Source organism: Zootoca vivipara, chromosome 4, assembly GCF_965207765.1.
Source record: "Zootoca vivipara chromosome 4, rZooViv2.hap1.1, whole genome shotgun sequence".
In the NCBI taxonomy this organism is placed as follows: Eukaryota; Metazoa; Chordata; class Lepidosauria; order Squamata; family Lacertidae; genus Zootoca; species Zootoca vivipara.
Window position 1 is genome coordinate 11,574,632 of NC_142587.1, and position 22,563 is coordinate 11,597,194.

The 22,563-nt window shown below is 42.1% G+C and overlaps 1 protein-coding gene across 30 annotated transcripts in view; it reads right to left on the bottom strand.

Annotated features, from left to right (window-relative positions):
* Positions 1-18,543, bottom strand: part of MYCBP2 (MYC binding protein 2) — a 130,829-nt gene extending 112,286 nt beyond the window's left edge. For 29 of the 30 annotated variants that reach the window (XM_060273339.2, XM_060273338.2, XM_088667503.1 and 26 more), the window contains exons 1-4: positions 17,995-18,542; positions 6,517-6,592; positions 1,526-1,741; positions 1,248-1,401 (exon numbers count right to left, since the gene is read on the bottom strand). In XM_060273339.2, the coding sequence (XP_060129322.2) occupies positions 1,248-1,401; positions 1,526-1,741; positions 6,517-6,592; positions 17,995-18,344 (796 nt within the window). In that variant the 5' untranslated portion in view covers positions 18,345-18,542. Of the gene's footprint in view, positions 1-1,247; positions 1,402-1,525; positions 1,742-6,516; positions 6,593-17,994 lie in introns of all 30 variants that reach the window. The other variant, XM_060273333.2, reaches the window with a different exon arrangement.
* Between the last annotated feature and the right edge of the window lie 4,020 nt (positions 18,544-22,563).

Consider the following 22,563-nt stretch of genomic DNA (forward strand, 5'->3'; position numbering starts at 1 on the left):
GGAACGGATCCCAGCCGCAAAACAAGGTACGACTGTAACAGATACTATAACAAATTTGTTGATATAGCATGTAAGAGTCCAGGTTTTATATTAGTTCCAGCACTTATGTTTGTCCCATGTCCCAAATGAAATAAATAAATATTAGCCCTATTTCTATCATGCAATGAGCACAGAAGGGGAGGTGAGAGAGGGAGAGAGAGAAAGAGAGAACTGGTTAAAGAAAGGATGGTATATTAAAAATAGTAACTTGCTATTTTTATAATTCCCCTCAACCCTCCAGAACAGATGCGGGTCAGGGGATGGGGAAGAAAGGAAGACTTTCTGCAGCATTAGCAGAAGCTGGGATAGCTCAGTCGGTAGAGCATGAGACTCTTAACCTCAGGGTTGTGAGATCAAGCCCCATGCTAGGCAAAAGATTCCTGCATTTGCAGGGGGTTGAGTAGATGGCCCTTGTCGTCCTTTCCATCTCTACAATTCTATGATTCTAAGTCATTCTGCTCACACAAAGACTTTGGTGGATTCAACCCAGAAACAATTATCAGTGACCATTATGTGGGTGATGTGGTGTAAAACTGGCTCAAATGCCCTAGCAGTTCGGCATTAGGTTTGCTCCCTCTCCAGCCACATAATGCATGCATGAAACACTCATAAAGCTAAAATAGTTTTAAAATTGTTTCAAATGTAATGAAGATCACACTGGTCTACTTATATATACATGGCAAAGTGAATAAATTTTAATGTGGTTGCTGAACTATCTTTAAAAGCAGTTCCTCATAACGCTGCAAATCAATTTTTTACACTTCATACAATTAGTAATGTTAAAAATCGGTATTTGTCAAATTACCCTTATGTTACCCATTTATTCTGCAAATACACTTGGAGGAAATCTTAGCAGAACAAAGGCAATATGATTGCCAGCAGAAAACTCTGAAAACATTCATAATCACGCAGGACTACATTGCTGTTGTAATCTCCTTATATGATTCTGAATCATTTTACCGTTGTTTCTTTTTCCTCTTTAGCTGTTATTCTTATTTGTATTTTTAATTGTTTGCACTGGGTTATAAGCAGCTTTGATCATTTTAAGGAAAGGCAGGGTAAAAAATATTTCAAATAAAAGAACTATATAAATACTCCCTGTGAGCTGCCAGATATACATCCCATAAACTGTGATTTAAATATTTATCAATATTTCCCTGTTACTGTTTTGTTTGAAAAATTAGAAGTTAAATTGCAGGAAACATTACCTAGAACTTCAGGAGGCTCTGACTGGAGACCTTCTGGTTGCTGGCCTTGAAGAACATTGAGAAGGGCCTGCAGACTTCTCAAACAGAGAGATGGGTGAGAAAACCTTGTCTCCTTGATAAGTTCAAACACTTCACAGAGTCCAACTTCAATTATCTAAAATACAACACAGTAACTCCTGTTACAGAGAGATGCTTTGAGTTCTGTACTACAGAACATGTCAAAGATTATTATTATGCCTTTTACATGGGAGCTTGACGTGGTCAGCGGGGTTACTTGCCTTTGGAAGCTTGATAGGCGGCTCCTTAGCCTCCTCCTCTTCCTCACTGTCTGAATCACCACTCTGCACAGTGTTTTTTGAAGCCAAGGCTACAGAGGTCTCCCTTTTTTGCCACTCCAGAACACAATGCCGCACATTGCAGTAGACATTGAAAGCTGAAGGGTTGCTGTGAAGCTTGATGTCTGGTATGGTTACCATACTATCCAGGTTTTCACTCTGATTAAAAAAAGAAAACATTTCCTTGCAGTCAACAGGTCAGCAAAATCTTCATGTTATATTAGAGAGGCATTCATCAAAACCACATTCTTTTGACAAGTCCCCTTTATTTGTTTAAGGGGTAGAGAGTCATCCTTTTTACTCAAAGGAAAGCAAAAAAAGAAAAAAGAACACGGATGATCCATTTAAAAACTAAGAATAACAATGGGGAAACCCAGCAAGATGGGTGAGGTATAAATTATTTATTATTATTATTATTATTATTATTATTATTATTATTATTATTATACCAAAATCATGAATGTAAACAGGGGATTTCTTAATCATATATTGTTGCACTATATCTTCTCTTGGTAGAAGCATGAGACAAATCACAATTGAGAGAACTTTTCTTCTTTCTTACTTAGCCTCCCTGCAGGAATTACCTATAAATTAACTGATGCAGGGATGCCAAGCTGTAACACAGTATGAGCTCACTCATTAAGCGGATTTCACAGCTGATTTCTCCAGGGGCATGGCACCAAAAAGACTTGTGTCAAACAGCTGCAGCAGTTTTTAATTAAGGACAGAAAGGATGCCCACCTGCTATTGCAGCCCACAGTATTGCCTTTCCTATCACTTCCCACTGCTGTCATGGAGTTTGCAATTGGTAAAGGTGCATTCTCTTCAAATAGCAAGATGTTTCACACATTACAATATTTGCCGCAGCTAAAGTGGTGGTACAGGTGCTGTTTGCTGCAGTAAATGTATGAAGGGTACATGAAGGGCAGGTGCAGATCCTAAAAACTCTTGAGGCATGTGCCAAGGAGCACCACTTGGCTGCCACTCCCTGGCATGCATCCACTGTATGCATCGGATGAGTGGCTACCCTTCATATCTTAACATGTTGCTTTTTTCTGGGGGGGAAACTGAGCTGGTGTAACATAGTGGCAAAGAGGCTGAGCTACAAATTCAGAAGTCCTTGGTTCCAATCTCACTTTTGCCATGACCCTTGGCAAGGAGAGTGCAGGGACAGGGAGGCAGACTCCAAGCCACTCTGGGCCAGAGTAGAGAGGTGTGATTTTTCTGTCCCCGGGGTCAACCTGACCAACCCCTGATTGGAAGTAGAATCAAGAAATAGAGAAGAGGCATCCAAGTCTCCCTTTGCCTTGTCCATCAATGGTACCAAAAAGTATCATTAATCTATCCCAGCACTCAGAAGGCCTGCTGTCTAGGGGTAAGGTGTGTGGGGGGGAATGCCCTCGAAGAATGCAGGTGTTGCATGTTTCACTCTCTCAGAATTAAGGCTTAGCAATACAGATACAGTAGTAAATATGATCACTACAAGCAATGGTCAAAGGGGTGAAACTTTCCAGACACTTTTTCAAATAAAATGGGGGGGGGGGGAGAGAACACATGCAATGATGAAACAGAGCAGCAAAGCTTTGAAGATGTGGGAAAGGCTATTCAATTTTAATTTAGGTATATGGTTTTCAGAGGAAGGGGAGACCATGGAATTTACATCACAACACCTTTATACTATTACTGAACTCACTGAAGTTTTCATTGTTGGGTACATTTGATTTTGCCACTCCACTCCACACAGCCTGAAGTGACAGCAAGAAAAATATCTGCTCCACTTGCAAATTTTTGACTGCAACAACTCTCACTCATGGCTTTGTAACCTTAATTCTAGTGTAATATACTTTTTGCACTTGATAACTGTTTGAAGGTTTAGCTGGTACAGATTATAGCAACAAGTCTCTTAGCAGAGGGGGAGGACAGATAGCAAATTACACTAGTGCTGGGCACAGCTAAAGGTGGCAATATCAATCTATATACCGTCTTTCCCCTTTTTTAAGACACCGTCTTATAACTTTTTTCCCTCAAAAAAACACAGGGTGGCTTACTTTCGGTGGGATGTCTTATTTTTTTTATTACCGGTACAGTTTTTACAGCTCAGGGCGCTGGCTCAGGGCGCTGCTTGGTTCTCTTGAGTGCTCGGCGCTGCAGCAGCCACTGGTTCCGGGTGGCGGGGCAGCAGGCATCCTAGGCCGGGCCAGGCAGAGGCCGCTGGCTCAGGCGCGCCGCCTGCCGCTGCAGGGCGCTCCAAGCTCCTTGGCCAGGCCAGGCAAGGAAGAAGCAGTGAGCCCAGCGGTGGCGACAAGCACAGAAGCGGCAGGGCGGCGATGGACGAGAAGGCGGAGCACGGGGATGCAGCCAGCAAGGCGGGAGCGCGATCAGCTGTTAAGCGGAGCTCTTGGAGCGCCACTTCAGAGCTGATCGCGCTCCTGCAGTGCCAGCTGCATGGAGTGACTCTGTGAGTGGAGGTGCCTGTGGGGGTTGGTTTCCGCGGAGCGGAAGTATGGCTTATTTTGGGGGTATGTCTTATATTTCTCAAATGCTTAAAAACCCTGCCATGGCTTACTTTCTGACTACGTATTAAAAAAGGGGAAACAGGGTATATATAAATGTAGGCATTGCATGCGCGGAGGTCACAGCCTTTCTCCGATAACTGCTGGACTGTAATGTAGCAAATTTGGCCACAACGTTCCATGCCCATCAGGGAGGGATCTGGCATTAAAAAATTTCCAAAAAAACCACACCTTTCACACCTAAAATAATGATTAAACACACAAAAAAGTGGCGCCCAAATTAGATGTCACCACCAGAAGCTCTGAAAACTCCAGCAGCATCCAATAGAAAGGCAGATCACACCCTGCCGCCTCCAAAGCTGCACAGCCAGATGACATCACAAAATTCCACAGCAACCAACTGAAAACAGGCCTTTTGCAGCAACAAGGTCCAGATTTTTCAATAGGCTGCAACATTGGGACAGGGGAAAATGAGTAGGCCGCAACATTGCCCAGTAGGCCACAGGCAAAAACAAACAGAATTTGGGCCTTTCACAGGGTAGGGGAATCACAGGGATAAGGCACAACAATGGGGGAGGGGGCTCACAGGGATGCAGCACAACAAAGGGAGGAGGGGACACATAGCCATGGGGTGGAGGTAGGACCCTGAGTCAGCCAAAGCATTGAGGGGTGGGGACATTTTCAGGAACACGCGTGGGTGGGGGAGTCTTATTTTTGAAACTTACAGTAGGGGAGTCAGGGATGGGACAGGGCAGGTGAGGGGACTCTAAAGGGAGACTCTGAATAGCCATTTAACAGAAAAGGGTCCATTTAACACGAAAACCCACAGCAATGCGTGGCCTGACCAGGTAGTCTATAATTTAAAAACCCTAAGAAGCTTGGACTTTAAAGACACCTCCTCTAAAATTCCATCGCAAGTCTTCAGTTAAATGCAGCCTTCATATTCTCTGTTTGCTAATTTCATCCCATGCTATCACAGAAAGAGGAGTCCTGGGTTGCTGCCCCAGAATTACAAACTCCCTTTCCTTAAAGGCTTTTCGAGGCCTAAGCTTGCACATTTTTCAGCAGTATCTTGCGATCAGGTAGATTCTGAGCATTTATTCATTTTAAGATGCTAAATAAATATCATATAACAACAATTTTTTAACTGATCGCATCCAATGGTATCCCTGAAGAAGCTTCTATCAGCATAATGGAGAGAAAGAAAGATTTACTGATTCCCCATCTCCAATGCAGCCTCTCTCCCCACCTCACATGCTGTTCCAAAGGTCTGCCTGACCCTCTGGAGCAGATTGAGAGGGCACAGGCTGCTGCTGGCGGGAGGGGGAATCAGACAAAGTTACCTTTCTCTGTTATCCACTGACAGAAATCTGTGCTGGGAATGGTCAATATATATTTTAAAACCAACACTCCAGCACAAATGTTGTTAATTTTTAGCATGAGGATACATGCCTTTTAAAATGTGCGTTCCTGAAGTGAAAGTGAAAGCGCAGACTAAAGCTAACTAGAACTAGACGACACCTGTAATTCCTTCACTGTGGCCAGAAACAATACAGAATGAACTTGTTTGCAAACATAATATTTTCTTCTGGTAGCAGCACTTTGTGCCTCATTGGGAACCCCTCTGGAGTGTTCTGTGGTGTGTGGTAGCTGTTTGAAAGAGTACAGCTTGCTGTACCTGGACATTGGGAGATGAAACACCTTGTGTGCAAACAGAACACCATAAACTACACTTTCGACACACTCATATGTTACCTCCAACAGACACCATTTAAACATAATTGCAAAGACTTCCTGTTTGAAATTGTTTTAGTGACCAAAGCTGAAGAGAGGTTATCAGAGTGGATGTTTAATCTTGCTGGATTTTGTGAGTTTTAATCACATTATGTCATCTGTTTAAGCATTTATACCCTGCTTTACACTGTATATATAATCTCAAAGCAGCCTTCAATAAATATACAATATACACATTTTAAAACAGATTAAAACATTTAAAATAAAAATGTTAGGACAGTATCACTGTGCAAAGGCCTCCTGAAATAAAACTAGCCTAGTGTAAGAAATCTAGCAGGAACAGTGCATCCCTGTTCTCCACACCACTTTAGGATTTCTTAATATTTTAAAACAGGTCACAAATGACAAAGTGAAATAAAAAGCTAAAAAAGAGTAACCTTGAAAAAATAAAACAGTAAAACCAAGGAACAGAAAACTGCATAATGAAATGCTCAAATCACCCCATTGTTGGGAAATCCTAATAAATGGATTACAACTTAAATATGCCCAGCATGGAACCTCTTGAGTTTCTTCTAGCTATACAGTTAACACAGGTATTATTTTTCCTCTTTATTTAAGTTTACTCCAATTTGCAGTCTTTTATTCCAAGTTGAAATAGTCAATTACAATATGAAAAGAATGATTTACCTTGTTCCGTGCTCTTATTTTCAATTTACTCTTCTGCTTTCTTTTTAGTTTCTTCTTACTTAAAAGCTTTTTACACCTATATAAAAAACAAACAGTTTTTGTTTTAATTTTTTTAAAATTATAATACATCAGCAAATTAGGTTTACTGTTCAGTCCTCAGAAATGTTTCAATGGATTTTACTTCAACATGTGTGTAAAGGATTGCATTCTACTGCTCCACACAAAGCAGAAACAAAAGCTAAACTATATCATCAAATGCCATCTTTCAACATCAACATCAGTCTCCAGCAAAGACATCAAACTCCAATGGTCCGTTTAACATGCAAATTAATCCCACAACATCAAGGTATGAAATGTGATCCAGTATTTTATTAATCCTTCATTCTATTATAAATAAGGTCAGATGACTGAAAAGATAACTTAAGAGAAAATCTTCAACTATCTATAGGTTCCATTCCCACAGAATATCTGTTTGTGTATTACATAGTAATAGATGTGCTACAATCTCTTGTATAATGGATATAAAGCACATAAAAGTTAATTGGCTTATCTGAGCAACAGAAAACTGATTTCAGTCCAAATAGAAAAGCTGGTATTCATAATTCAGGTTTCTATTTGGATCATTTTATGATCTGAATCTCATTCTAGTACAGTATTAGAAACTGAGATATGAAATCTAGGTGCTAAATGGCACCTTAAACCTAGGTTATGGGCACAACAATGGATTGTCTAGATTCACTTTTTATAATGAGAATAAAAGCTGAAAATGAATGAACTGCAGCTGAAATATAATGTTCATTTTTCTCAGGGTCTAGTACTTCCCCTGCCCACCCCTCCTAATATTCTTAAGAGGGTCTCTTATCAATCTTCAGAGTAGCTGGAAGAGGCAAAAAAGGGTCCTCCTTCCACTCTGCAGTTTTAATCTGAAATCTTAGGCGCAGTACTGCACCCAAAGCTCAGAAATTGCTCATGCTAATGAAATTCCCTGTTGCAAAATGTGCCTAGAACAATGGGAGTTTCAAACACGGTTCTAGGAGCACAAATCCAGCAATAAGTTTAGCAAAAGAAGGTCACACTGTAGTTCCTTGTTGCCTAGTCTCTACATACTCTCGAGTCATGGACTTATGCCTACTCCCTAAGAATTCTTGCAGGATTTCACTGGGAAGACCCTAAGAAACAATGTCCATTGGAAGAACTACTCCGTAATAAAAGAATGGTCAGATTAATAGTGCTGAAAATTGTTAATATGAAAGTTTATTTAACTCTCAAATTGCATGCCTTTTTGAAATATTAGAATTTGAGAATTTAAAATTTAAATACCACTCATTGTTAGCAGGGGAAACAGTCATTAGCAGCTTTTAAAATTTCTGCTCTCTATTTAGTACAATAAAAAAATTCCTTCAGTAGCACCTTAAAGACCAACTAAGTTTTTATTTTGGTATGAGCTTTCGTGTGCATGCACACTTCTTCAGAAAGCTCATACCAAAATAAAAACTTAGTTGGTCTTTAAGGTGCTACTGAAGGAATTTTTTTATTTTACTTCGATCCAGACCAACACGGCTACCTACCTGTATTTAGTACAAGTTCCCAAAGACAGTAAAACAAAAATATCTCATACCAAAAAAAAACCACCCAAGAGTTGATCATCTACCAATTAAGCCTTGCAGTACTATCCATTACAGTACACACGTTTGTGATGTCCTTTCCAGGGATGCCTGCAAGAGCCTGCAACATTCCGCAGTTACATTAACAATGAGTGCAGTCAATGGTGTCAAAGGCTGCTGAAAGCTCTATCCATGTCAGAATACTGTTCTCCTCGGTGCTATTTTTCTAGAAAAAGAGGCGCCAGAACTCACCATGAACACCTCCCTTTTTCTCTTACAATGGCTATGACGCCCATCTGAGATGTGCCAGAACTGAGTTCCATTGAGTTCCTACAGAAAAAAAATCCCTGGTTCTCCTACTGGCTTAGGTACAAGTAGTGATGTTTTACTCTCCCCTGAAGTTGGTATCACTATTATGAAGCATGTGTGAAGGACTGCTGAGCCACATGTACACTAAGACCTCTCACAAAACTCCAGGAGGAAACAGGGCATGATACCAGGCATGCGCAGCCTGGTCTGGAAGGTCAAGTGAGAAGTTGATCACACTGGGAAGCAACAAGGGGCAAAGTGGGTTGAGGAAGATTTCCCAACCACCCATGTGAGCTCAGGAAAAGGCCTACCTGGAAGGCAACTCCTCTGCTCTCATCTGAGCCCTAAGGCAGCAGAAAAAGAAGCCGCCATCACATCATACTTGCTGCCACTCATGCAAGCTATTTTTCTAGGCAGAAGTCATAACCTGTTGTGAGATACATCTACACATCACTGCCTATGCACTTTGTCACTGAAGCTTCTGCCAATTTTAATCGGGGTGAAACTGTGGTGTGCACACTAAAAGGTTGGAAAGCACTGGTTTGTAACTCCCTCAAATCCTCACCAGATTAGCTTTCAAAAGCAGAACCCTTCACTCACATTAAACCATTAACAAGAAGTCAACCCAGTCCCAAAAGCTTGGAGAAGCAAGATGGAATAGCATAAAATCAGCAGAAATATAAAAGGCAAGGAAATAACTCTTTATTCTGACAGCAACAAAGGCAGACCATGCCTTTGTACCTAGTTGTACCCACACACATTCAAAAAAAGACACTAACTTCTCATCCCTGACCTAATTTATAAATGCTCTCCCTATTTTATATGACCTTCCTAGTGTCATTTTAACTGTATATAAACTCATTCATCTTTTTTCTTTTCCTCGCCATATATGCACACTTCTCAGGCCAGAGCAATTTCATTCATTAAAATTTGTCACTGAAATGTGTTACTTTAATGTCTCTGTAGTTTTAGTTAACAGTGGTCCCCATCTACATATAGAACAGCCTTGCCCAACCAAGTATTATCTACCTGTCTCAGCAGACGCAGCCAGCATGGCAAATGTTCAGGGATGATGGGAGTTGTAGGGGGAAACCTCTGGAAGGTTACTATAAAGTAAACAGCACAGACCAACAATAAAAAGTGCAAAAGGGCCTTATTTAAGTGCCAATCAGATGTTAACTTAATCGATGATGTCAACCAGATCTAGAGCAAGTTTTAAGGTACCCATAAGGTAAATATAAACTAGAGTCCCATGGACAGGAAGAAGATCAAACCTATTCATTCTGAAGGAAATCAGTAGAGGCTAAAGTAGAGGCTCTAACACTTTGGCCACCTCATGAGAAGAGAAGACTCCCTGGAAAAGACCCTGAAGTTGGGAAAGATTGAGGGCACAAGGAGAAGGGGACAACAGAAGACGAGATGGTTGGACAGTGTTCTCGAAGCGACCAATATGAGTCTGACCAAACTGCGGGAGGCAGTGGAAGACAGGAGTGCTCTGGTCCATGGCATCACGAAGAGTTGGACACAACTAAATGACTAAACAACAACAACAAAACTTAGGACATGCTCATGAAGTTAAAAATGGCAGCCTTCTCCAAACTACTGCTCTCCAGCAAGTGCCATCAACTCCAGCCATAAAAGCCATGGAGAAATGTTCATGCTAACTGGGGCTGATTAGAAATTTAGCCCAAATATCTAAAGGGCACCAGGTTGGGGAAGCCTAATTTATGGAATGCAAAATACTTGGGCTAGGTAGTAATAGAAATCAATAGCTCTTTACAATGATCAAGAGATGTAGAAAGAAAGAAATGTTTTAATCACTTTTCCTAGGAATGGTCAGCATGGAGAAATTTTTGTTTGTGTCACCCACCATCAGAAAATTGGCAGTTCGAATCTGTGCAGCTGGTTGAGCTCCTGTTGCTCTGCCCCAGTTTCTGCCAACCTAGCACTTTGAAAGCACACCAGTGCAAATAGATAAATAGGTACCACTGCAGCGGGAAGGTAATACCTCTCCTCCCTTCCAGAGGGGAGGATTTGCGGGCGGAGCCCGTTGCCCGTGTCTGCAGGGGGGCATGTTCGGCCCCCTGCATCAGCCCCTCCTCGCCGTCGCATCATACCCCTCAGCCGGCCAATAGGGCTTGCTGGGGGGCGGAGTCTGGCTGCGTTTAAACTGCAGCGGCGGCAGGGGATTCTTCCACCAGTGCAAATAGATAAATAGGTACCACTGCAGTGGGAAGGTAAACGGCATTTCCGTGCGCTCTGACTTCTGTCACGATGTTCGGTTGAGCCAGAAGCAGTTTAGTCATGCTTGCCACATGTCCTGGAAAGCTGACTGCGGACAAATGCTGGCTCCCTCAGCCTGAAGTGAGATGAGCGCCACAACCCCATAGTCACTTTTGACTGGGCTTAACTGTCTAGACTCTACGGGTCCTATACCTTTACCTTACCTTTTTAGATCCCGCAAACAATGAACAAAAGAGAACTATTTAGAAACAATACCATTTTGATACAGCACAGAAGTATTTCAGTTTGCTTATTAAATAGCTAATGGCTACACAGTATAAGAAAATAAAGTCTCTGTGACATTTGACTTCATCCAGTACCAGAACTCATAGTGTCAGCCTCCTGTTTTGTTTAAAAATGTAGTTTCTCTATTTACAAAAGATCTAAAAGATAATTTGGTACAGCCACACAGTTTTAAAGGCAGCTTTATATGAACCAACAATAAAATTGGGAATAAGGTTTAAAGAAACAAATGTGTGTAGCTAATTCTGTCACCAGTGAATTAGCAAGTATATAATACTGTGCCTTCCCCCCACTTTGTTTTAGAGAGGTATTTGGCAAATATACCACTGACTAGCCTTATAGTCTCATTCTCCATTACATTATGCAATATTATAAATGGATGCATATAAGTGAATCAAAATAGAAAACGCACACACTAAGTCTAGGCGTCCAGTGCCAAAGATTTTCTCAAAGCATGTTCTTGTAGGTTTCCCCAATAACAATAAGCAGGAAGCTAAATAACACAGTCTATTTAAACAACATTCTTATCATTATGGCTGCAATCCAAAAGTCATTGACTTAGTAGTAAGTCTTGCTGAACTCAGTGCAACTTTCTCCCAATTAAACATACTTAGGATCAGCTTGTTAATCTGTTAATAAGTGACTTCTATTATTAGCAGTGCTCTGTCAAATGCTATCTTTAGTTCAATACATTCAATGTACAAGCAACCAAATTTTTAAAAATCTTTCTGGAAATGCAACAAATAACCTCATGTGACATTCAGTGTCATGTTAGAGTACTTCTGCTAGCATGACAGGACTTCCCCCTTCTTCCCTCTTCAGATCTGCTCCAGAGGGGGTGTCCCCCAATAAAAACAGATCTGGGTCCTCCAAAACAGATTTTGGGGCTGCAGTGGGGAAGTGAAGAAGAGGAAATCCCTTTATGCTAGCTAAAGTCCATGTCATTAGCAGGTGGCTACCATCGGATGTCAGCCCTTGAGCTTTAAAGGGCCTTCTAAAAAAACTACGCTACTGTATCATTCAACGTTCTTTGTCCTCATCAGAAATGTAAAGTTTCCAGACATAGTGAAGCCATTGAATAAAATGTTCAGGCTCTTGTTTTAGAATGGGAGAATTGAAAAATATATACTTCCGGGTTTGCTGCTCGCGCAAAAGCGGTAAATTGCGCTTCGTGCATGCGTGGAAGCACAAAACCGCTCATGCACGTGTGCAGAGCAGTGCTTCGTCGAGCGTCCGGGGCTCCGGAACGGATCCCAGACTCAAAACAAGGTACCACTATATCTGATTAGGCCTCAGACCTCTGCAAATGTTGCAATGTAGGGGGCCTGGCTGCTAACAGAAGCCTTGGTCACAGTTGCTAAGGAGGAAACACCTTTGGCAACAGTTCTGAAAATTAGTGTATGTACAGTATTGTGTATCTATGCTGATTGGGGGCATTAACCTGACTGACTCTAGAACATCCCTCTAGACTGACTCTAGAACATCCCTCTAGAGCAGCCATTCCTAACCAGGTGCCCTGCGAGTGCTTTGGCCTACAATTCCCATCTTCTCCGACCATTGACCATGCTGCCTCTAGCTGATGGAAGCTGGCATCCAAAATATCTGGAGGGTACCACAGTTTGGAGAAATGCTGTTCTAAAAGAACTCCTCTTGGTCCTGGAATAAAAGCCAATAGCAAGGGGTCCTGGATGGTGGCCATATGTTCCTAGACAGTATTGTATGTACATATGGCCACCACAGACAAGGGCAACAGAGGAAGACAGAAAGGAAAAAGAAAGGTAGTAAAAGAGAAAAATAAGGCTGCCAAAAGTGGAGGTGCAATCTAGCAGGTGCCTGCCAGGAACATCCTGAAGAAAACATGGAAGGGGAAGGACCAGAAAACAACAGCTGGAGAAGGCAATAAGAGGGCTTTAGGAAATATATGCTTAAGAAAGCAGAGCCTTCAGCAAGTAAGCAGCTGAGAAGTGGACATGGCCCAAGTGAAAACTTCTGTTTTGAAAGAAGTCCTCATTTGCAGCTGAACATTCAACAAACCAGTGAGAAGTGTTTTACAGTGGTACCTCTGGTTGCGGACATGATCCGTTCCGGGTTTGCCACGTTCACAAGTTGAAAAGACGCAACCTGAAGTGGATGCAACATGAGGCATGACTGTATTTGTTTGGTGGTTTAAATTTTTTTGATGGTCTGATTTGTAATAATGTGGAAAATTAATAAAAATAAGTTGGAAGGGGGGGGAGAGAACTGAGAGAGGACTTCAGTCCAGAAGCCAGTCTTGTGGGGGGGGGGGAATTAAGCCCTGGCTTTAAATGGGGGGTTAACTAAACAAGGGTGATTCATTGGTAACTATAACAAGATGTGACATCTCACAATGTTATCCTGCAAGCTTTACACTGCTTCCATTTAAACATATATTAATGTCTATAATAACCTTTGGTTCATGTTTAAAGTCAAAAGTTGTGGGTCAACTTCATGCTTAAACTATTTTAATCAGGCTACTATAAAGAGAGGATGAAAGTGAATGTTTGTTTTAAGATATATGGCGGCAGCAGAAATTTAACAGCAGAGTTAAGTTAAGAGATACATATGTTTTTTCAATGGTTTGTAACAACTATACAGTGGTACCTCTGGTTGCGAACAGGATCCATTCCGGAGCCCCGTTCGCAACATGAGCAGTATGCAACATGAAGTGCCGCATCTGCGCATGTGCACACGTGATTCAGCGCTTCTGCACATGACGTCATTCACGCTTCTGCACATGCGCGAACCGCCGAACCCGAAGTAACCCGTTCCGGTACTTCCAGGTTCGGCAAGTTCGTATCCCGTGTCATACACAACCCGCAGTGTACACAACCAGAGGTATGACTGTACCAAGCATAACAAAGGGAACTGCAAGTACCTACACATTACTGCTGTAATCCTACATGTACTTAGTGCCTGAGACTAAATCTTATTTAATTCAGTGACCTTTACTTCCAATTAAAGATGTTTAGGATTGCGAGCTGTTTATCTTAACTTTTAAAAATAAGTTAAAGGGGCAGGGAAGATATAGCTATCAACATTGTAATAAATAAAAGGAAGGCTATTTCTTGGGCTCAGAAGCCATATTTATCACTCATGAGGGGGCATTCTTTAAAGAAAAGGCTGAGAAAATGAACATCCCTATAAGGAATTGCAACATTTTAAAATATTCAATTAATTATATTCTTTTATTAAGTTTGAAGTTAATTGCAATTATGCACAGTAAGCCTTGAATTCTGTGTACAATTGTGGGAGGACAGTCCACTGAATTCAACAAGACTTGCTTGTGAGTAAATATGCATAGGATCAAGAGACAAATGTTACAGTTACTGTACACAAAATTTAACTACCTTGAACACTATTTGTTTTATTTATGGCCTATTCCATCTCAGTAAATATACACCTCTGAAAACGTTTAACTAGTCTGTTGAAATGGAAAGGTTTGCATTAACTGAACCCAACCTTTCAACTCTTTCTCTTGTTATCCTTAATGGTTGGTGTGTATGTGTGTGTTTGAACATTCATTGGTTTATTTCACTTCATGTAAAAGAGGGTGATATATGAGGAAAGTGAAAAGAAAGATGTTTCAGAGACTGTGTTATATAATAGAGGCCTTGCCATGTGGTTTCTCAAGTCAATAGACTTGCACTGCACCCCAAACTCCTTATTCTGCAACATTTGAAAGAACTTTTGTAATGTGAAGCCTTAAGAGTGCTGCATCTCTGGTAAGAGTTGAGCATTACTGTATTGCCTTTGAATTGTTAGCAAGAAATTTACAGTAGTGTGCTAAACTGTTTTAACTCTTTCACTAATTCATTCTGAAATAAAGTATTTCATTATAATATTTCCCGCCTCCCATTTCAGGCCTTCAGGTGTTTTTTCTTGGTACCAAAAAGATGGGACACTGCATCAAAACCTATTGGATGACACAATATAACTTGGTGCACATCTCCTTGAGGCATTATCACACACTGAACAATCTATCTATTTATTTATTTATTTATTTATTTATTTATTTATTTATTTATAGCTTCTGCAAACTTCACATTCTCAGCACTTGGATGTCTGACTAGCCTGGCTCCAGCAAACAATGAGCAATCAAAATCTAAGGGCAAATGTGAACCTGCAACTCTTTATCCAGAAGCATGCAGCTTGCTGAAGGGGTATCAGGAGGAGGAATGAAATGGCATCTTCTGTTTCAAATGAGAGCTTTTCCATGGGAAAAAGTATTTCTATTCCAGAATCCTCAGATTTAATAAGTGATTGAAGAGTACTTCACACCATCAGTAAGCACTCTAAAGCAGCCTAATTTTTTTAAAACAAAATTCTCTAGGTCTAGGAGAAAGCACATAGAATAAATAACATAGATAGTATGAATCTATGCAAAGTTAGACTCAGGACAATAGTCAGTCTGATTTGGTAGTCTCCCCTACTCAATCCAGAATAATTTGTGATTAAAAAAAAAAAACCTGACCTGGGGGGAAAAACACTTCTTTCCCTTAACCTGGATAGGTCAATTCATCAGCCCAAAAAGCATTTAAGCATATTTGGTTATACTGTGATAGCGTATCTAACCAGCACGTGACACAGCCATATTCCAAACAGATCCACTAAAATCAATGGGTCAACCGTGGCTTAGTCAGATGCAACCCACTGAATTCAGTTATAAGCCCAATTGATTCCACAGAAAAAAGGTGAGTGCTTTTGAATATGCTTCCAACCCTAGGACAAGCCATGTTACTATCCTTGGAATTAATAAATACCTATGACAAACTTAGTTGGTCTCTAAGGTGCTACTGGAAGGAATTTTTTTTTATTTTTTGTTTCTCCCTGTACTGTACAGATGATTACCAGACCTCAGTGATTCTGCCAGGTGTTAGTGTTTCAGCACTTATTTAAATAAGAATACATAACTATCAGTTTCTTCCTACATCAACGACAGTACATCTCCACCCAGTCCAAACTTTAGCTATAATTGACAACAGTACCTTTCCATTCTTATGATATAACAAAATCAAACTTCTTCTTTTGCTGACAATGAGTTGTCACATTCATTTCCATTTTGTTTGCATCCATTCCTTGTTATTGAGTCAAAATGTATATTGTAAGCTATTCAGGGCAAAAACTTGAGTTGTTATTTTTGCTTACTTTACTTTTTAGAGTGCATTTATAGGAGTAGGAACCAACTGCTGCACCTGAAAACATTAGCGTCTATCTCACCACCTATAGTCAAACATCACATTTGGCGTGGCAGCAAATAAGGAGTAAGATTACCAACTCTTAGCTTGCCTTCCTGTTGTTAGATTACTAACAATACAAACCAATTTCCTTTTATAACCAACACATGGCAACAGGTAAGTATGATTTCAAGGGTTCTAAATATTCAATGCCAATAATATACAGGGCAATCCAAACCTATCTGCCATACTAGAAGGGTTTTGGATTGGGCAGAGATGCTCCTCTTCCAACCTCCTTTGGCACCCCAAAGTACAGTACCTGCCCTGATGGTGGAAGAAGCTATCACTGGTGATATCTCTGCCAACAGTATCAATGGAAATTCCCAATACTGGGCATTTCAGGGTGAGTGGCTACACCACCACCTGATTCCATCACATCCTGGCAGGAGCAAGTCAGGGGTTAAGATTGCCATTATTGCTATCTAATTTATTACCCTAAAATAAGTAGTCTATCATCCAACTTTTGACTGCTGTGGAAAATATTACATCTCCACACTAATAAAGAGGCAACCTATTCCTCGTTGACAGATTCTTGTAGGTACGGTAATATTCCTGTGCACTCTGCATAAATAGTATATTTACTCCAATTACTTGGTACTGTAGTTGCCTACTCCACAGCCTGTCAGTAGGGATTAATTCTAAAGCAACATTTTTCCTCCAGAGAAAACTGGTGGAAAAAAATGTTTTGTCAGTTCAAAATCTATATGGGTTTTGCAAATCCATGTTCTGGAAACCACAGCTTGTTCTTCCCTGCCAAAATCTAACTGGATTTTACATTCTACTTATTTCCCCCCCACATGGAGTCCTTGATAGGTATTTCTACACAGATGGAAAAGAATAATACTGGAACAGGCCCAAATTCTCAAGATTTGACTTGCAGACAAATCTGTATCATCTTGCTTAATGACAGACGCTAATTCTCATTAGGAATTGTTCAACATTAGCCCCAATTCTCTTTCCCTCTGCCCACTAGTTTTGCTACATTAAGGAAACACAGATTAAGGAGGGGCAACATCTTGGGGGTGGAGGACCAATGGCAGTAGCAAAACTACTTTGATGCTGAACACAAAATAGACATGCTGCGAGGTACTGCCCAAACAAGAGGGCACATTCTGCTTACTCCAAGAGGTCTTAGCCACCTGGATTTTTTTTATATCTAACATACAGCCTCATCGCTGAATCACCTGCAGCGTGTGGGCCTTCCTGAGAAGAAAGAGACAGAGTTCTCTGTTCCAAATATTTTGTAGCAGTTACCACCTAGCTGATGAGCCAAGATGGCACACAGACTCCTTTTTCCCTGACAGGATGCCTACAGATTGAACAGGATCTGCCATGTCACTAAAACGCCACCTTCCTTAAACTGCGATTCTATGCACAGAGACACTGTAAATACCCTGGAACTTACTTCTGAGTAAGCAGGCATAGATTTGCACCTTGTCAGGACCAAAGTCCACTATGGGAACGGCTGAACATTATTTTGCTACCCCTTCAAATCCTGCTTACAGGAGGGAGCTGGTGCTCCTGTGGAAGACCGCTGTGTGCTTGTGCACCCATGAGCCTATTAAGTGCGTGTGGATGTGTGCGCGCGTGTGTCTAGGCAATAAGGTATTGTTCTGCCTTTTCAGAACTGCAGTGCCAGAGGAGGATCTCGTTTTAGACAGACAGCTGTGCTGCTACGCAGGGCTATGTATCTGCCTGCACGGGAACCGGTCCCACCACCCGGGATGGGGGGTCGTGTGTGTGCGCGCATCTCAGTGCCCGCTTCCGCCGTTGTTTTCATTTACCTGGTGCCCGGGTGCCCGGCCTGCTCCCTCTCGCTCAGGGCCGCCGCGGTGTAAATCCTCCGGTAGCGCTCGGCCAGGGCCCGGCCCGACAGAAGCAGCTGGTAGCGGCCCCGGCAGCCGCCGCCTCCTCCTCCTGCTCCTCCACCTCCACCGGGAGGAGAAGGCAGCCCCGAGGATGTCATGGTCGGCGGAGGCAGCAGAAGCAGCGCCCCGAAGCCCGCCGCGCTCTCGCCGGGGCCCATGGCCACGCACGGCTCGCCGGTGCCGCTGGGGAAGAGGAAGAAGCCCGGGCCGGGCTCGGATCCGGTGCAGGCGGCGGCGGCTGCAGAGGAGGCGGCGGCCCCGCTCATCGCTCTCCCCTCCCCGCCTCTGCGCGCTCCGCCCCCGCGGACGGGAAGGAAGGCAGGCAGGCGCCTGCTTCCCCTCCTCTTCCTCCTCCTCCTCCTCCTCTTTCCCCTCAGCGCCTCAGCGGCCCGACCATAGCCAAGCGCGGCAGCACAGCCAACAGACACACAACCAGGCCACCCGGCCGGCAGCGCCTGACTGAGACGAGCTGACTGACAGGCGCTCAGCTCCTCCCTCTTTTGGCGCGAGCGCGCCGAGAGCGGAGGGAGGGCGGGGCCGTGGGGAAGAGAGCGAGAGGGAAAGAAAGGGGCGGGGTGGAGAGGCGGGGTGCGCGCGCGCGCGCGTGTGTGTCTCTGAGGAAAAGCAAAGCCGGCGTAGGGCGAGGCCGGGCGACGCAAGGGCGCGCGCGCGCTCTTCTTTCTTCGCGGGTCCCTTCCTCCTCTCTATGGTACTTTCTACTGTAGCACGCCTCTTTCCGACTGTCAAAACGCTGACATTTTGGTCCGGACTGCGCCTGCGCGACGTCTCCCCTTTTTTTTGGAAAAAAAATGTCTTGCCCCACCCGCTTTTTATTTCCGCCCCCCCCCCTCCACACACACACACACATATCTGCAGGTCCTGAGAGTCATTGTACGCATGTCTGTTGCGGTTGAGGAGGAAGCCGTGTGTTTCTCTCAGGAGGTGTCGCTCGCTCTGGGTTGTTGTTCTTATTTTTCTACCTCCCCCCACCTTCTTTCTCTTGTACAGTATCTGCTTCCCAAGAGCGCGTGGAGATGATGTCATAGTAAATTTTGTGTGTACGTACACACACACACACAGAGTGTAGACGCTTAAATATTTAGCAGCGGATGGAAAGAGAAGAGAGAGATACAGTTTTTTAAATGTATTTCATTTATACCCCACTTTCCCCTGATGGGAATGAAGGCACCTTACACACAAGGAGAGGGAGATTTGATTTATTATATTTCAATCTTTTTATTTGCTTTACTGATTTTAAAAAAAGAAAATTACAATCAACCCAAAAAAACAACACCCCTGTAGAAAATTTATTAAAATACTGTAAGCATTTGGAGTGATAATGAAAAGTGCGCTACTCAAAAGAAAATTAGGACTCTTGAATGGGGTGACAGGAAGTCACAACAGAAGTTATGTTGTAAGAAATCAATTTGTCATTTGTAGATCGTAGGACATTTTGGTTCATATTTTATGTTGGTTTTTTGTTGATTGTATTTTTTTTAATCAATAAAGCAAATTAAAATATTTATTATATTTCTATGCCACTTTACATTCACATGAACCGCAAAGCAGTTTGCAAACAATATGTGACAGTAACAACAGAACAACAGAAATGCAACGTAAATCGTATAGAATAATTTTACAAATCCTCAGTAAAACAATTGCAATCTATAAAGCACTACTAACAGAACAATTGAAAAGAAAAAGCTAAACAGCACAGTTACAACCAAAGGCATATTATTCACAAAGTACTACAGCATTCATCTATTCTATGAAAACTATATTTAACAACACAGGCGCCAACTCTATGGGGCTGAGGACACCCAAAATATACTGGGTCAGGGCTCAGGGGCCCAATCCTGAGGAGCCAGGAAGAAGCTGGAAGTAGGCACTCCTAGCCAATGAAGCCTGGGGAGTCTTTAGCTACCAAAAGGAATCAATATGTTAACCCCAGGCTATGAACCAGATTAGATGGAGAACTGCTGCATGATACTTAGTATTAACTGAGGCCAGCAGTTATGAGAGAACTAAACATGCAGACTCTTCTTGGTGCAGTGCCTTGTCAGTTGTGGTCACGTGACTGTGCAAATGCTTTGACAGCAAACATCTAAATATTAGAACTTCCCCATGTTTTTTTTTCTGAGGGTACTCAAAGGTACGTAGTACCGGCACCCTTTTCCCCCTCAAAGAAAAGCACTGGCTAAAAAGTGTGGCATTTACTGTAACAACTTCATGGTGAGAAGTGGCACCCTTTTTTCTAGAAGAAAAGCCCTGGAACTTCCACAAGCTTATGGTCTAAAAATTGTTACATGAGAATCACCACATGAGGGAAGTGACCGTGGCCCAGTCATAAAATAATGTTGCAGAAGTGTCTGAAAATATATTGTCATGTGCAGTGCTTTTTTTCTGGGGAGACGCAGGGGTACGCATACCCCTAAACATTTTGTGAATTTAAGTTTGGCCTCATTGAGGGGAAGTATTTCAATATGAGTAGGAAAATGAGTACCCCTAAACATTTTTTTAGGAGAAAAAAAAAGCACTGCTTGTGTAGTTTACTAGCTCCTAAAGGTAGGAAGCCGTCAACAGTAAAGGAGATGTGATGTATAATTTTGGGGAACAAGTTGTGAGAGGAATAAAGGCCCAGGGTTTATGTTTTTTGTGCATAAGTAATGACCCAGGTGAAGACTATTAAGCTTTTAGGTCTCAAAGCAGTTTAGACTAAAAGTCATTGATCTCATTTTAGTTGCATGTTCATTTAAAAATGAATAAAAGCAGATCTACGAAGAATGTTCTAAACCACAGAGCCTAGGGCTTGCTGATCGGAAGGTCGGCAGTTCGAATCCCCTCGATGGGGTAAGCTCCCGTTGTTCGGTCCCAGCTCCTGCCCCCCTAGCAGTTCAAAAGTGCAAGGAGATAAATAGGTACCGCTCCGGCGGGAAGGTAAACGGCATTTCCATGTGCTGCTCTGGTTCGCCATAAGTGGCTTAGTCATGCTTGGCCACATGACCCAGAAGCTGTCTGCGGACAAACGCTGGCTCCCTTGGCCTATAGAGCGAGATGAGCGCCGCAACCCCAGAGTTGTCCATGACTGGACCTAACGGTCAGGGGTACCTTTACCTTTACCTTTATGAAGAATATGGATACTAGTGTGTGCTGCTTTTTTTATTCTGTTCCTTATTTGCTGATTCCAGGAGCCCTGCTATTCAAATATGAGTTTTGCCTTGATGACTTTGGCTAGCATGTATTGACATTACATTACCTGATCATATGCATTGGAGTCCATTGGAGTCCATTGTTGCCAGATGAGCGTACATAGGATGGCATCTGTATTCTTCATGGATGTGTCTGATGCTCCTCCCATGACTAGCAGTGATCATACATCATGGTGGGTAAGTCTGTAAGATCTTGTTGAGAATTTATTTCAACTGGCATGGTCAATGCACTCTATAATTGCAGCAGTTTGACCCCTACTTTGCCTGCATTGTTGTTTTAAGTCACTTCTGGAATCATACAGATAATTCTGTCAGTCTCAAATGCGAAGTATTAAAAGTGGCAGTAATAATTATTGCTCTTTTAAAAATTCATACATGCTATGTCACTTTCTTGCCTATGTTCACCCAGCTAAAGTGATCATGGTCAAAATTCTGAATATCTCTTCTACAAATGTTTTTGGGTTACATCTACCCTAATGTTTTTCATGAATCAGGAAATTGTGTAAATTGAATCATAAAACAAACCTTAAAACATAAAATGATACTCCATGTTGTCTAGGATAGAGTTCCCCTGCTTCTCTTAGTAAGAACCAAAACATTTAATTCTAGTGAGTCTTTCTTCTCATGATGAGCCTAGTAGCACCTGTGCTGTATTGCCATTTGGCTGCTCTGTTGATGACAAAGATATTGCTCAGCAGGGGAGCTAGATAAAGCAACCTACAGTCCACCTTAAAAACTGGGTTTATGAGGGCTTCTGTATTGAATACAGAGCTGGGAGGAATCTGCTGTTTCTATTTGTATAGCCTTCTTTGCCATGCACCAAGCTATCACTCTCATAACTTGTTTTTTAAAAACCCACACAAAAAAACAGCAGGCATGCAATTAGTCTTATGGTATGGAAAACAGATGTATTGTTATAAAATTACTATTTGATTGCTGTGACATTTTCTGGTTTATGTAAAAGAGAAGATTAAATAGGCAGCAGAATGACCACTTTAACTTTAACTTTTGAATTTTAAACATTAAACTTAAACTTTAGTCTCTCAACTATCAGTGGCCAAGCATGCCAGACACATCTATTGTTAGGGAAATGATAGGTAAATGGCTCAGAATGGCTAGAAAATAGCATGAGATACCTCTGGAAGGTGAGACTCTTTTTGAGGAGGCTCAGTCCCCATCACTCCCACCCACCCACCCCCCAGCTAAAGCAAGGAAACAACCAAGGGAGTGTGTATGTCAGGGAACATTTGGGGGAACAAAAAGAGGTACATGCATT